Here is a 15,435-nt window from a genome sequence, read left to right on the forward strand (position 1 = left end):
TTAATGCTAGAAAGCCAGCCTCCAGACTCATTTATTATAGGGTCTGGAAATCCTATGTCTCTTGGTGTGAATCCAAGAGATTGCATCCCCAGCAGTATGTCATAGGTGGAATCCTTACCTTTCTTCAGCTGAGAGTAGAAATGAAGCTTGCCTTGAATACTATCAAGGGTAAAATCTAGGCCTTATTAGTGTTCTTTCAAAGACCGCTTGCTTCACATTCCTTAATCCAGGCCTTTATACAGGGGGTAATGCTTATAAATCCGCCAGTCAGATCCCCTTTGTGTCCATGGGATTTGAATCTAGTTAGTTTTATCGGGGTCACAAAATCAGCCTTTTGAATTGATACGTCATATTCCATTAGTCCTTTTGGTGGCTATCTCTTTGGCTAGAAGAGTATCCGAGTTGGCTGCTTTTTCTTATAAAGAGCCATATTTGATCATAAAGACAGGGTGGTGTTGCGAACCCACCCAACCTTTCTACCTAAGGTAGTATTGGGTTTTCATCTGAACCAAGATGTTATCCTGCCTTCCTTTTTTCCAGGACCTAGTTCTGCGCAGGAAAAGTCTTTGCACTCACTTGATGTAGTGAGAGCAGTCCGAATCTATCAGAAAGCAACAGCTCAGATACGTAAAACTGATGTTTTATTTGTACTTCCAGAATTCCCCAGGAAGGGCCAGGCAGCATATTTTTAAGTGGGTTTGGCAGGTTATTATCCAAGCTCATGGTTTGAAGAGGGTAAACTCCTCCCTTCCAAGTTAAAGCGCACTCTACCAGGGCAGTCATTGCTTCCTGGGCAGTGCATCACCAAGCATCCATGACTCAGATCTGCAAGGCTGCTACTTGGTCTTCGGTCCATACATTCACTGGGTTCTATCAGGTGGATGTAAAAGGACATGAGGATGCCGCCTTTGGGCGTGGTGTTCTGCAAGCAGCAGTATAGAACCTCATGTCTGATGGCAGACTTTTTTTTTCTGTGTCTCCCTCCCCTCAAATGGCATTGCTTTGGGACATGCCATGTAGTAATTAATATGGATCTTTGTCCTGTGATGTACGCTTAAGAAAATAGGATTTTTATAACTGCTTACCTGTAAAATCCTTTTCTTGGCATACATCACAGGACACAGAGGTCCCGCCCCTCTTTCTGGGATATATGTGTATTGCTTTTGCTACAAAACTGAGGTATTCCCTGTAATGGGAGGGGTTATATAGGGAGGGGGGACTTCCTGTCTTGGATGTGCCAGTGTCCATCACCTGAAGGTGGCCTTTAACCCATGTAGTAATTAATATGGGTCTGTGTCCTGTGATGTACTCCAAGAAAAGGATTTTACAGGTGAGCTGTTATAAAAATGTTATTTCCTACAGCCACGGGTTGCAGTAAAAAAAAGTTTGCACGGTTCCCCCATCAACACAGACTGTGTTGACGGGTATCCCTCCTGCCGAAAAATTGTCTTCAATCACTGTTGCTCAATTTGCGCAAGTAAATCCGGCAGGCTGGTTGTATCCAAGTTGATCGATTGATCACCTTGGTACATTCAGTCTGCCCATTAATGATTCGAACCATCCATGGCTGACCTAAACATTTTTGTTTTGGGCAGAGTAGGGAATAGTTCAAATCTTTTTTTTTTCTTGGGAAGATTTTGCTCCTCTTCCTGTTAAAAGAAACGCAAAGGTGTTTTGGTAATAACAGTGTACTAGCAAATCCTTTCTGGCACATTTGTATCCTTCTATTGCAGTGACTGCCATAAAATTTGGGGTTTTCAATTACTTTCTGGTGGTCACCAAGACACATGGGGGAGGGAATTCAATAAAGCTGCTGTGCCACTTTCCTGCCATTTATCCCTCCTGGTTAATGTATTGCACCAAATTTATGAAGCATTTGCGATACTTTTGGTTCTGACAGCGACTCATGTACCAAATTCATATAGTTCTAAAATGTGCCACTTTTACATAGTGTTGCATTAAATGTGCTGCTTTACATTGTCTTATTGAATGCGCCAAATGTAAAAATTTAGTTAAGACTACCTCTTGGCATACAGAGAGAAAAACTGTCTCAGACAGATTCTGCAGAAATGTGTCTCGTGTGCACGCTAAGTGGTACAGCATGAGCCAAATTCTAATACAAGTTCTAGACAAGTATATGAATTTGGTGCATTCTTCACCACTTTTAGAATGCATGAGGGAGACTTTTGCAAAATCTGTCTTCGCCAGTGTTTATGAAGTTCAGGTATAGGGCGGCTGAATCACCCCAGCAGGAACACCCAAATAACCCTACAGGGGTCTGTATCCTTCCATTCTTCCTGTCTAAACTTATTAAATTATTTGACTAAATATTTATAAATGGGTTTCTTTATAGAGTAGTCAAGGTGGGTTAGGATTTGAGTAGAAACATTTACCATTTTCTTGATTCCTCTTAATTCTTCTGGAAGGCCGTGGCTCCCAGTCTTCTTACAGCTAACTTTCAGCTACCTACACATTACTGCGAAAATGTCCCTGCAAATGTCTGAGAAACATTTTCACTACATAGGTAGTTCATAAAATAGATGCTTAAAGGTTGTGTTTTGAACATAAATGACTGGAATCTTTGTTTAACAGGTGGAAAATGAAAGCAATGAGCTTCAAGATGGATCCCTTATTGATCTTTGTGGAGCTACTTTGTTATGGCGTACCGCTGAAGGTCTGTCCAGAACTCCAACCGTAAAACACTTAGAAGCACTGAGACAGGAGATCAATGCAGCACGACCTCAGTGTCCTGTTGGTTTTAATACACTGGCTTTTCCTAGTATGAAGAGGAAGGATGTTGTAGATGAGAAACAGCCTTGGGTATACCTGACTTGTGGCCATGTGCACGGTTACCATAACTGGGGAAACAAAGAGGAGCGAGATGGAAAGGACCGGGAGTGTCCAATGTGTCGCTCTGTGGGACCATATGTTCCACTATGGCTGGGTTGTGAAGCTGGATTTTATGTGGATGCAGGCCCTCCCACTCATGCCTTTAGCCCTTGTGGACATGTTTGCTCAGAAAAAACAACTGCCTACTGGTCTCAGATCCCACTTCCCCATGGTACTCATACTTTCCATGCAGCCTGCCCATTCTGCGCACACCAGCTTGCAGGAGAACAAGGGTATATCAGACTTATTTTCCAAGGACCTCTAGACTAACACCTCTTTTTCGGTGCTTGCATTGAGCGCATAAGCTAGGAAAGGTTTGGTTTGCTTCCCGCTGGCCGGTCTTCTCAAAGTAGTCAAGACCTATTGGCAAAGTTTGCATAATACAGAACTAAAAAGCTACAGGAGCTCCGAACGTTGTGAAACACAGGACGCAGCGATAAAAACGTTTTTTCTGTTTGCAAGCAGATGTTTCAAAACGGGATTATGCAGATTTGATTTAAATGCCTTCATTAATATTTCTGAATGACCCACCTCAGTATTAAATTATTTTGGAAAACTGGGGAGTATAGTCAGCTCAAACTACATTAGTTTATAATTCAACACGCATTGTGAAATATAGCATACAACAGTTTTATATTTATCTTTAGTATGGAAAATGCCAATGACTTAATAGCATTGTCGTATAAACTGGCCCATGTACTTTGGATGCTTAAAGTAGCCGGGACAATATCAAAAAATACCAATATGGACAATCTTTTCTTATCCCTGTTTGTTTTCATTATTCGATCATGGGATTAGACCGTTTTATCACTGAATCATGTGACAGCTAGGAGATCATAAGCGGGGTCGGAGGAGTCTGTAAATATTCGATTTCAATCACGTCCTTGGTTAGTCTTAACAGGCGCTCATAATTGTTTGCATACATTTCAGGGTTTTATTTATGTTATTTTGAATTCATATTTTTATTTCTGAAGTAATATTGCTTGTGACATGATATATTTATCCTTTGAGCCATTTCTTGGGTTTCATTAAATCACAAACATGTTTCGAGCAGGTAAGATTAGAATGTTTTGTACAAATGTATTTTTCTCGGGGACGTTGCATATTTTTACTGGAGCCCTACATCCATTGTGATAAACTGTAAATTTCATGTTCCAGAAAAAGTTTGTAGCTTTTAGTTTTTTTTTTTTTTTTTTTTTTCTTTTTTTAATATTCTACTTTTTTCCTTGCATGTTTTATGATTGTAGCATTAGCTTTAACACAGCTTGTCCTTGGCTGGTTAGGTGAAATACCCATTTAATGGGCGGAGTGTTTTGTGGCTTTTTTAACAGAGAAATACACAAGCAACCTTTCTTTCTCAAGTTTCTTTTTGCACACACTCAGGAAAACTAACTACAAAGATAGCTGAAATACTAGTTCTAATTATTAGCTAATCGTTTTCTAAAAGCAAAACTGAACCCCTATGTGAAGCGTTCAGGTCATGTAATCACACACCGACCTGCATAAATGCATAAAGTGTTTTAAAGTGTACCTGTCACAGTCTGTAGCATGAAAATGCCAAGTAAGCCTTGCATTAATACTTTAGAAATGTGAAACAAGACTATCCATCATTTCTAAAGAGTAGATTTGTTGGGTTGATTTTTTTTTTTTTTTTTCAACTGCATGTAAAAAAAAAAAAAAAAGAGGAGGTGTTTTTTTGTTTTTTTCTTTTTTTGAAGGTAGATATTAAATCGTAAGCAAGAACACATTTACCCCTATTTCCTGGATTGGGACAGCTGGTAATATGCGGTCAAAGGAAAACACAGAAAAATGTGTCTATACTCTACCCCATCTCTAAAAGCCCACAGCTTCATTCTACCTTTACTTAAGATCCTTTTGTAAGTGCTTTAATGTACCCTCACATTTGATGCAGCTGTCTAGCAATCCCCGAATAGAAGCTTTAAAAACTGTGTAGAAATCTACTTTACCTTCAGAAGTCTGATGTCCATGAAGTCTGCATGGATACGATATCTTCCCTCCTTTTACTTATTGGCTGGAATTATTTTTTTTAAAACTGCTTCAAAGCCAGCATTTTAACGTCTTATGAAAAACCTCTTTTTAGTTGCAGAAATTCCGGGGCATGTGAACTTCAAGCAGACTTGGTAACGCCTCTATAGAATTTAGGAAAAGCCATATTAAAAGGAAAATATTTATGTGCATCAATGTTTATGGCAGACACATACAATGGGAAAATACCAAATGTGGGTTAGATCCTTTTTCAAACTAAATATGTCATATGGCTGCCAGACATTTCAATATATACATGCAACCTGTTTAATTCTTGTAACTTTACACTAAAAGTGTAACTTTATGAAAAATAATAAATAAAATGCGCCAACAGGTAGGATTTTTAATGCTAAACAGACATCAGACATGCTATGTCTCTTCTGCATTAATGTTATTTACCTGCCTGTCCACCCTGTATAGTGAGCATGTGCAGCAAACCTGGAATGACTGAACATGCGGGAATTACATCATTACCCAGAAGCCGGCTGCCCAAAGATGTCAGCCGCCAGCGGGGAGATCCAGGACCCAACATCGCAGGAGTGTCGCTCTGTTTTAACTCTATTTCTTGGCAAGAAGTATGTGATAGAACATAATGCCCTCTTTTCTTTATCTGAATTCTTCCACAGGTTATAACCATAATTCTTTTTCTACAAGCAGTATGTGTTTGGAGGTTTATTGCTCTTTTCAAGTGGAATTATTGAAGTTCACATGTCACAGAATGAATACACATTGACATTCTCAATTCACATTCGCATTTTGAATTAAAAAGTGTTTTTTGTTGGCCATGATTTTAACAAAGATACTGCTGCTACACTACCTCTCATTACTTTACTTTTTCTTTTCTTAATCGCAAGGCAACAGTACAATGGTCTCATAATGCAGTAATATCAAATCATATATTCTGAAGGTAGCACCAAAAATAAGGCTGCTGTAGCAGAGCCATTAATGTAAAGCAGCTAAATTAAACAGCTATGTAATGTTACAAGCAAACACACAAAAAAATAGATAAACCATCAACTTTATTTAATAACTCTGCCCAGTTTGATACCCAGGATTCTCTGTACCTTGCATTGGTTTTGGACTATTTTAAAGGGGTATGGAAATGGGGGAATTGGGTGGAGAGAATGAGAAGAGAAGAGAGAACAGCTCAACTCCTCCAATCCATTTTGACCCATCTGGGGTCAGTAACCCCCTTTGTCAAAAATATGGACATTTTAATATACTAGTAAGGCGTACCCGGCAGAGTAGATAAACTCATGCCAATAGAACCGCCTTTTCAGGAACTTCTCTTTCAAGCGTGTCTCGGTTGCAACCAAGTACTTTTTTGGCTGAACCAGATGGACTTGTGTCTTTTTTCAGCCTAACTATGTGCTCCTCCCTCTGGTTACTTATATTTAGGCAGCCTAGGAACATTATGAGTGTTGTACCTAACTGAAGACTGCAGAACATCCATATCAGATAAGCTTGTAGTTGGATAAGTAAATTAGAAAGGCATGAAACTGCAGCTTTGCTAAGCAGAAAGCAGAGCCTAGATGTGTAATGAGCACATATGGCTGCCTTTACGAATATCGATAATTTCAAACTATTTGTTAAAGCAAGGTTTTCAATACATTAAAACAATGAATATAAGGTTGAAGGTTACAGTTCCTTCTTCAAAGCAATGTGTTGTGTTGATATATGTGCTTTATTACCTTCTGTACTAAAAATTTTTCATTTTGAGTCTGAAGAGATCAGTTTACCCACAGCGGTGAATAAGTCACCTATCTTCCTCCTTCCCAGCGGAGACGGGACTGCTTTAATTAGTCCATTCACATGGGCAAGCATACAGGCACTACTGTGCTTTCTTATTAAAAGGATATAATACATTGCTAATTGTCACAGGCGCACTGTATAAAAGCGTTTTTTATTCATAAATGTCATATCAAATTAAAATTGTTGACATTGGAAATAATTTAATATAAATTTACAACACAATAGAATTTCAGTTGGATAAACCACATGAAAAACTTCTGAATACACAGATGAATGACATGTATATAAGCTGTTTACCTGCCAGAGGATTTGTATTTTAGTTCATTCATTTCTGTGATTTAAACAGCTCTGCCGCAAAGCCCTGTCTCATATGGCAGAAGACCAGATTTTTCTCTGCTGCGGCCTATGACTGGACAGTAAAAGGAGAAACTGCATATTGATGAACTCGTCTCTGTCACTCTGCTGTCTCCAGCTGTCAGTATGTTCATGAGAACCACAGCATAACTGATTGCCTACTTGTGCTGCTTATTCCTGTTTGAGCTCTGCTGTACACTGGCTTACAATAGGATGATACCAGGTCAAAAATAATAATATAAATTTGATATATATAAAATGTGTAAACTGCCTGGAGGTTAGCTCTAAAGTGGTTGTAAACCTCAGACATGAAATATGAACAAAGCCTCTATAGCAGGGGTCTCAAACTGGCGGCTCTCCAGCTGTTGCGAAACTACAAGCCCCATCATGCCTTTGCCTGTGAGACTCATGCTTGTAACTGTCACCCTTGCAATGCCTCATGGGACTTGTAGTTTCACAACAGCTGGAGGGCTGTCAGTTTGAGACCCCTGCTCTATAGTGTGTACTTGTCTCAATCCAGAGCACTAAGTGTAATTTCTGTCTGCTTCTTTGTTCCTCTGCTATCAGTATGAATTAATTCTGACAAATTTTCCTGATACCAAGAGAAATGAGGGTGATATGGAAGGGAGCTACAGCTGATTGATGGACTGAGCTCTGTTCCTGTGTGCTGTGTGAAGGAGAGTTTGTTTCTTCCCTCCAATAAGCTCTCAGCGCTTCCCTCACTGAGCGCTGCAGAGTGTAACAAATACAGTGCTTCACACACGTGAGGAATGGGCAATTAGCAGATCTGTTCTTGTAGATGAAAATGCCTGCTTTATAAATAAACTCAACATACAGACTGGCCACCTATGCTGCAGATGTGACTGGTACACTTTAAGATTGCTTCATGCACCCAAGAGCTGCTTTGTGTTGACATGTAAATAACCTGCAAATGATTTTTATATATACAGTATGTAAAGAGTCCATTCTGTAAAATGTTAGATTTATTTGGTTTACAGCATAATTTATTCACTTTTAAAAGGAGTCCTAGCTTACAGTCGTGTTTGGGAGAAGTACTAGCAGAGGTTTTTAAAGCGTTAATTCGTATTTTTTGTTTTGGGGGGTGGGGGGATAGGGGCTGGATAAGTGGTAAAAGTTTGGGGGGAAACCTGATTTTTACAAAAACCCTATTTGAAGGATAAAAAAAAAAGAAAATTGTCTACTATGCATTTAACTTACGGCATAAAAGATTGTGATTGTGTTTGTCAATTCATTTTCTCTTGCTTTTTGTGTCAGCTGTGCAACTTCTTTGGAGATGTATGTTAAATTATGCAATTTCTGGTCAGCATATAGTATGCCTTTTTTTGTTTCCGGTTTACACCTGCAAACCTGTACATTGGTGAATGTGTATCCACATTAAGAGAGATATCAGGAATATCTTCTGTATTAGGTGGAACATTTTGATTTCAAACATTTATAAAGCATTCCTTCGATTAAAAAAGAAAAAAAACAACTTCTCTGTTTTAGAGCTAAGCCATAATTGGTGCCCTTTGTGCAGACAAGCATACTGTGTATGGAGCCTACATCTAAGATATCTATAAATGGGGCCACTACTGAGAAATCTTAAGTATATTTGCATATTAAATGAATTATGTGAAACTTGACATTCTTATATAAGCGTCCACTTTTATTAAATGTTTACATGTGCTGTCTGATAGTAATGCATATTGATAACAAGGACTTCACTGCATTGATGATTACTTGATCTCATTACTGCAAGACCAGAAATGGCCTTTGTTTCACTGCAGCTGACCGCTGGCCTTGCAGTGTATGGAAATCAATGTGACTTGGATGTGTGAGTCACAGAGATTTGCAGTAATTGCTATCACACAGTGCTGTAGCTTTTCAGCCTTTACTGGTTACATAATTATGACCAACTACTGGTAATAAATTTTCATTTATTGAAAAAACACTGATTCCTTATGAGAATTGATTCATAGTATTTTGGAAATGTTATTCTTGAGCATTTGAATCACAGTTGGTCTGTTTGTTTATATGCATCATAGCTGGAGAAAAAGCCAGACAGCCACGAGCCTCAGGTTTTTTTTTTCCACCTTCTGTATTGGTATCGGTGGCACAACATTAACCCCCCTGACGGTATTCCCGAGTCTGACTCGGGGTGGATTTTTTATACCAAGAGCGGTATCCCCGAGTCAGACTCGGGACTGCATCGCTGGATCCAGGAGGAGGTTTACTTACCTTCTCCCTCGGATCCAGCGTTGTCTCCCTGCTGTACGAGCGAGCCGTGTCTCGCTCGATCTATCACGGAGCCTGATCTCCGTGCCCTGCGAGCGTTGCGACGCACTGGCACGGAGATCGGCGCCAAATTCAAAAAGTGAAACAAACAGTAAACATACAGTATAATGTAATCTTACAGATTACATTGCTGTATGTAAATATTTCACATCCCCGTTGTCCCTAGTGGTCTGCCCAGTGTCCTGCATGCAGTTTTATATAATAAAAACTGTTCTTTATGCCTGGAAACTGGAGATTGCCCATAGCAACCAAAACTGTCACTGTACATCAAAAATGATTTTAGACCAGCTAGAAAACAGCGATAATAAATTAGAATCACTCGCAGAATTGAGCGATAGCGATTTGTGGGGAGCTTCGTCATCAAATACTGAAAAGTAATGACAGTGACAATTCTGCAACTGAGCAAATTTCAGTGTTTTTGATTTGATTACATTATTGAATAATTTTTATTATTGTTATATTATTATTTGGTACAATTATTTATAATTATTTATTATATTATAATTTATGATTTAATTTTTCAAACTTTATCATACCCGGGATGTCTGCTAGACTCTGGTTTGGACAGATTTAAGAGAGTTATTCCTAAGAATTGCAGGACTACAATATAAAACGCCAAATTTTCATGCAAAATAATGGTACCGCTTTTAGCACCTAAAATCCGAAATAATCGTACCGCCAGGGAGGTTAAAGTGGTAGTAAACTGTCCATTTTTAATGTCTCCTCTCACATGTTTATGCCATAATGTGCTAGTGTGCACCAAATACAATCCCAATTCCCAAATGTCAGGACGCTGTGTAAAATCTACAAAAAAAATTAAATGCAATGCTTTGTAATTTTTATAAACCCATATTTTATTTGCAATAGAAAAAAGAAGGCATCAAATGTTAAACTGAGAAAATGTACCTTCACCCAGTCTTCCTTGCGCGTATGCACTCTTCAGCTGTTTGAATAGCCAGGTTGCAATGATATCACTCCTGAGCATGCATACAGTCACTCAGTGTGCCTTGAATGCAGAGAGTATTGCTCCTTCACAAGTGACATCATCAGCTGCAGTCAATTTGAATATCTACTAAACGGTGCAAATTTAGTAGATATTCACAGTGCTTACCGGTAAGACGTCTTATAAGCTTATTTGTAGGTATACGTTTAAAGGGTTCTGCACACATTTTGATAAGTTTGGCTCAGTCTATTCTACATGCAGAAAAGAGTGCACAATGGACGTTGTGTTTTTTTTAGCGTACCTGTTCAGGTTTAAAATGTCATATTTCAGTCCCTGCGGCTGTGGGTGGTGTTTCTGCGGGTATCCGCATCATATCCAGTGACCGCCGCACTGTCTCCTGGGATCTCGTGTAATTCATCCCAGGAGTCAGTGCGGAGGTCATCACAATGGGGGCGGCAACTTACCAAGACGCCAACCATTGTCATGGCAACATATACGAAACTCAGAGCAGTAGCCACTGAGCATGCATTGGAACCAGCAAGGAATGCTGGTACTTCAAATGCACTGGAACACGAAAGTGATTGCTTGTGGGCTTCAAATGCCCACAAGCAAGATGACATCGGCTGTGATTGATTTTATAATGTATCGATTAGACTGAAAATCGGACTGGGATAACGGGCATCAGCACTACAAGTGAGTCTGACTTTAAAATGAAAATGATTTTTAAACAGTTTAAAAAAATAAATAAATACGTCAGTGCAGGACTGCTATAAAAATATGTTTACTACCGCTTTAAAGGGTGGTACTGGTTTAGCTGTTGTTGGCTCAAGTGCAGCATGTTAGTAAAGATTTGGGATATTTATTGGTTGTAAATCAAAATCAACCAGAATTCTTGGATGTTTTTGAAACCTTTCATTGCTTATCTAATTTGTTTTCCTTGGTTCATCTGACGTTGAGGTATTCCCAGTATTTACCCAAGCAGAAGCAAGGCAATATTGTGTATGCAGTCAGAAAAGTCATTTGACATCTGGTGTGAAGGAGTACTTCTATGTTAAATTAGAATAAATCAACAGATCCCTGACGACTTCTCACCTCCAGTTCTGTTAACACCTGCCTCAACTATAGGCTGTTCATAGATATTCATATCTTGGGTTATGTACTTCTAATACCCAACTTGTGAGCATGCTCTGTTTAGTTATGGTGACTGGATTACCCATTACATTTGAAAGGAAGCCTATATTATCAGAAAATATGGTAGCTACCTGTAAATAACTTCTCTTCCTAAAAAAAGAAAAAAACAACACTTATGCAGTTTAGGAGTCCTGACTACTAACCCAAGCCAGAGACTTCCAGGAATCTTGTATTTTCTAAATAAAGTGAGCGAAGGCAACCTCTGTACTACGTCTGGTACAGGAATTTCTTATTTTTAGTTAAAAAAAAAAAAAAAAAAAGAATCCGCCTGGATGAGTGTTGCAACATTTTTATTGTTCTGTGATCAGTAGTGAGAGACTACCAGCAATTTTGTACAAGTGTGCAGTCAAGAACAGCCAACATACACACCCCAGCCACTTTATTAGGAACACCTGTTCAATTGCACGGCAATCACATGACAGCAACTCAATGCATTTAGGCATCTGGATGTGGTGAAAATGATTTGCTAAAGTTCAAATCAGGAAAGAAAAACCGCTATGTTAAAAGAAGGTAAGTATGGAATAGTGCCAAAAGATAGAGCCTCTTAGATATAGTGTCCAAAATGATACAATTCAGATATCAAAAATTGAAAATGTATTGCAAAAGATAAATATATAGTAGGACAAGTATAAATTCATAAACCATCAATCATTCACCATCCATAGACAATGTTTTCTGGGGACAAACAAACAAAACGTCTAGACACTCCACATGCATCTTCAATGGAGATCATACGCATGTCCTGCATAAAGCAATTGGCAGAAATGAAAAGGCAGTCCTAATATGGATATAGAGAGGGGCAGATGCAAAAATCCTGAGGACTGCAGTATGTGGCTGGAAGGGACACACGGAATGGGACACTGTGCAGGAGGCTTGATGGTATATTGGCAAACCATACACGCTGATCAGAGAGGATGCGGGAAATGGAGAAAACTGGCAACATGGGTGGTCACTCATGAAGAAAAAAACAAGTTCCCAACGGGTGCACAGTTATCAGAGATAACCATCTATGGCATAAAGTACCTTGTTCTGGTGTGTAGATGTAAAACTACCGGTTGAAAGCACGTGGCAGGCGTGCTTCATCAGCTGGAATAGAGATCGCAGTAATGCTCTAATGGCTATGATAGCTGGAAGAGGAATTCCCTTCAGATTCGGCTGTTTCCTGTTTTCCTCATGGTGGGCCACACCACTTTTCAGAGAGCGCTGCAGGCTCAGCGGGCAGGTATACCGTTGCCTCCTGATGTTTTGTTTGTTTATTTTTATTTATTTATTTTTACCACACCCCCATTTTTCCAGTTTATTGTCATTTAAACAGTTCAAATTTGGGTGAATAACAAATTTGCTTTAGCTAACCAAGCTTACGGATAGGACATGTTCCCAATAGTGAACTTATCCTTTTAACCCTTTCACTGCAAGAGCCGGTTTTGCTTTTTTGCAGACACCCTAGAGAAAAAATTGTGGTAGTTCCAATTTTAATGTTGCACTATATTCCTGCAACGGATAGGAAACACAAAATTTCAGCAAGAAAAAAACCCTGAAGTTAATTTTAAGGGGCACAATTACCCAATTTTAAAAACCTCCTATAGGTCATAATTTTAGCGTTACGAAGGTGGTCTGGTGCTAGAAATATTGCTCTCACTCCGGCATGCATGCTGATATGTAACCTGGATATCTCATTCAGTGTTTTGAGGCATAGGCTCCCTGATGTGGACGTTTAAATTTGTGGGGGGGGGGGGGATTTTATATGCTTGGACGTAACTTAAAATTTTATTTTTTTTTGATTGTAAAAAAAAGTTTACTTTTAATTAAAGTGTAAGTTCACCTTTTACAGAAGAATCTGTAAGATGAACTTACACAGGACCCCGTCCTCACCCCCGGCAATTTCCTGTTCTGAGCCCTGGTATTTCAGTGTCATGAGTCCGGGGCTTACAAATCCCCCTCATCTGAATGTCCAAAATCTACCTTGTCAGGAGGGACATTTCAGCGCATTCTAATTGGTCAGCGCCGACTAATCAGAAGCTGCATAGCCCATCCTGTCAGCTGGGAAGAAGACTCGTGGATGCTGAAGGGATTTCTAAGCCCCAGACTCCTGATGCGCATATACCTTTTAACTTTTTCTTTTTTTTATTCATCACATAGGTGACAACAAATTTCATATGTGATGATTTTTTTGGATGACCGGTTCTCTTTATTTGAGATATCCAGGGTCTAAAAGACCCTGCATATCTCCCATGTGCTCCAGTGAATTTAATGCAATGCACACCACACTGCATTACATTCTTTTCCAGCGTTGATGGCTGGGGAAATGCTCAGTGGGGATCAGGAAATGATGTCATACTCTTCACTTCCAGCTTAACAACAAGAAGGGGAGGACAGCAGATGCGTGTCCACTCTCCTCCTTGCCCTCTAGCCGGCTGCACCCACTATGCCGGTACTGGACTTGCAGATGGGCAAGCAGAGTCTGGGATACATAGTGGGGGAGAGGGGTGGAAGCATTAGAACGGTAGCCCAGGTGCCAGGACGCAATTTCTTGATGCCATTGAGACCTCCTATCTGGAATTTGTCAAGCCTTGTCCCAAGTAATATTTGAACAGTATGTACTGCAGGAAGTGCTTGAAAACTGGAAGAAACTCTCACCGCAGGAGGTCTAGCAAACCCAAAGCCACAAAAGAATAAGACAAGTTACTGAGATTCAACAGGTTTGTAACAGGCAGCTCACATGACAACAGCTTCAAGCATAATTTAACACTGATCGAAGTAAGTAAAGCAAGTCCCGGCTTAAATGTGAAGAGAAGACTTCGAGCTGCAGGTTAGACAGATTGAGTGACTAAACAAAAGCCATTGCTAAAATGGCAAGATAAGAAAAAGGCTTGCTGGGGCTATGAAGCATCGACCATGGACTACTGAAGACGGGAAGGTTTTTATGGACTGATTAATCAAAATTTGAGATCTTCAGTTCATCACACAGTGTTTTTGTATGCTGCCGAGTAAGAGAAATTATGGTTCCTCGATGTGTGACGCCAACTGTCAAACATGGAGGAGGAAGTCTGATGGTCTGTGGGGGTCTTTTGCTGGATCCAGAATGAACAGAGCAAGTGGCCCCCTGAGCCCAAACTATCACACCCCATCAATCTAGTTTGGGATGAAATGGACAGAACGGTAAAATCAAAGCAACCTACAAGTGCAACACATTTGTGAGGACATCTGCAACGGTGTTGGTAAGAACCTTCCGAACAACATTTGATTTCTGCTGTAGAAAATGCCACAAGTGTGTTCAGCTGTTATAACTGCAAAAGGTGGCTAATTTGAGTCAAAAAGTTAGATTCTATTTTGTTAAAGAAAATTCTAATTCTTTGTCTAATTGATTATTTGTACATTAATATGTTAAACGTCACAAATTTCAATAAAGTGAAAAAAATGGGTGTTTTTAAACTTTTGAACAGTAATGTGTGTCTGTGTACAGCTGTCCTCCTAAGTTTACATACACTGGCAGAATTTGATTTCTTGGACATTTTTCAGAGAATATGAATGATAACACAAAAGCATTTTTTTCACTCATGGTTAGGGTTTGGCTGAAGCCATTCATTATCAATCAATTGTGTTTATGCTTTTTAAACCATAATGGCAACAAACTGCCCAAATGACCCTGATCAAAACTTTACATATCCTGGTGATTTTGGCCTGATAACATGCACACAAGTTGACACACAGGGGTTTGAATGGCTATTAAAGGTAACCATCCTCACCTGTGATCGGTTTACTTGTAATTAGTGTGTGTATAAAAGATCAATGCGTTTCGGGACTCCTGACCGACCCCCTTACATCTTTTATCCAGTGCTGCACTGACGTTTCTGGATTCTGAGTCATGGGGAAAGCAAAGGATCTGCGGGAAAAGGTAGTTGAACTGTATAAAACAAGAAAGGGATATAAAAAGATATCCAAGGAATTGAGAATGCCAATCTGCA

The 15,435-nt window shown here is 39.5% G+C and overlaps 1 protein-coding gene across 2 annotated transcripts in view; it reads left to right on the forward strand.

Annotated features, from left to right (window-relative positions):
- The window catches only part of PELI1 (pellino E3 ubiquitin protein ligase 1), a 111,766-nt gene extending 102,774 nt beyond the window's left edge, over positions 1–8,992 (forward strand). For both annotated transcript variants that reach the window (XM_077485972.1, XM_077485973.1), the window contains exon 7: positions 2,593–8,992. In XM_077485972.1, the coding sequence (XP_077342098.1) occupies positions 2,593–3,159 (567 nt within the window). In that variant the 3' untranslated portion in view covers positions 3,160–8,992. The remainder of the gene's footprint in view (positions 1–2,592) is intronic.
- The last annotated feature ends 6,443 nt before the right edge of the window (positions 8,993–15,435 follow it).

This window comes from Lithobates pipiens, unplaced genomic scaffold (assembly GCF_037356315.1).
Source record: "Lithobates pipiens isolate NorthernLeopardFrog02 unplaced genomic scaffold, aLitPip1_a1.2 Scaffold_18, whole genome shotgun sequence".
Classification (NCBI taxonomy): domain Eukaryota; kingdom Metazoa; phylum Chordata; class Amphibia; order Anura; family Ranidae; genus Lithobates; species Lithobates pipiens.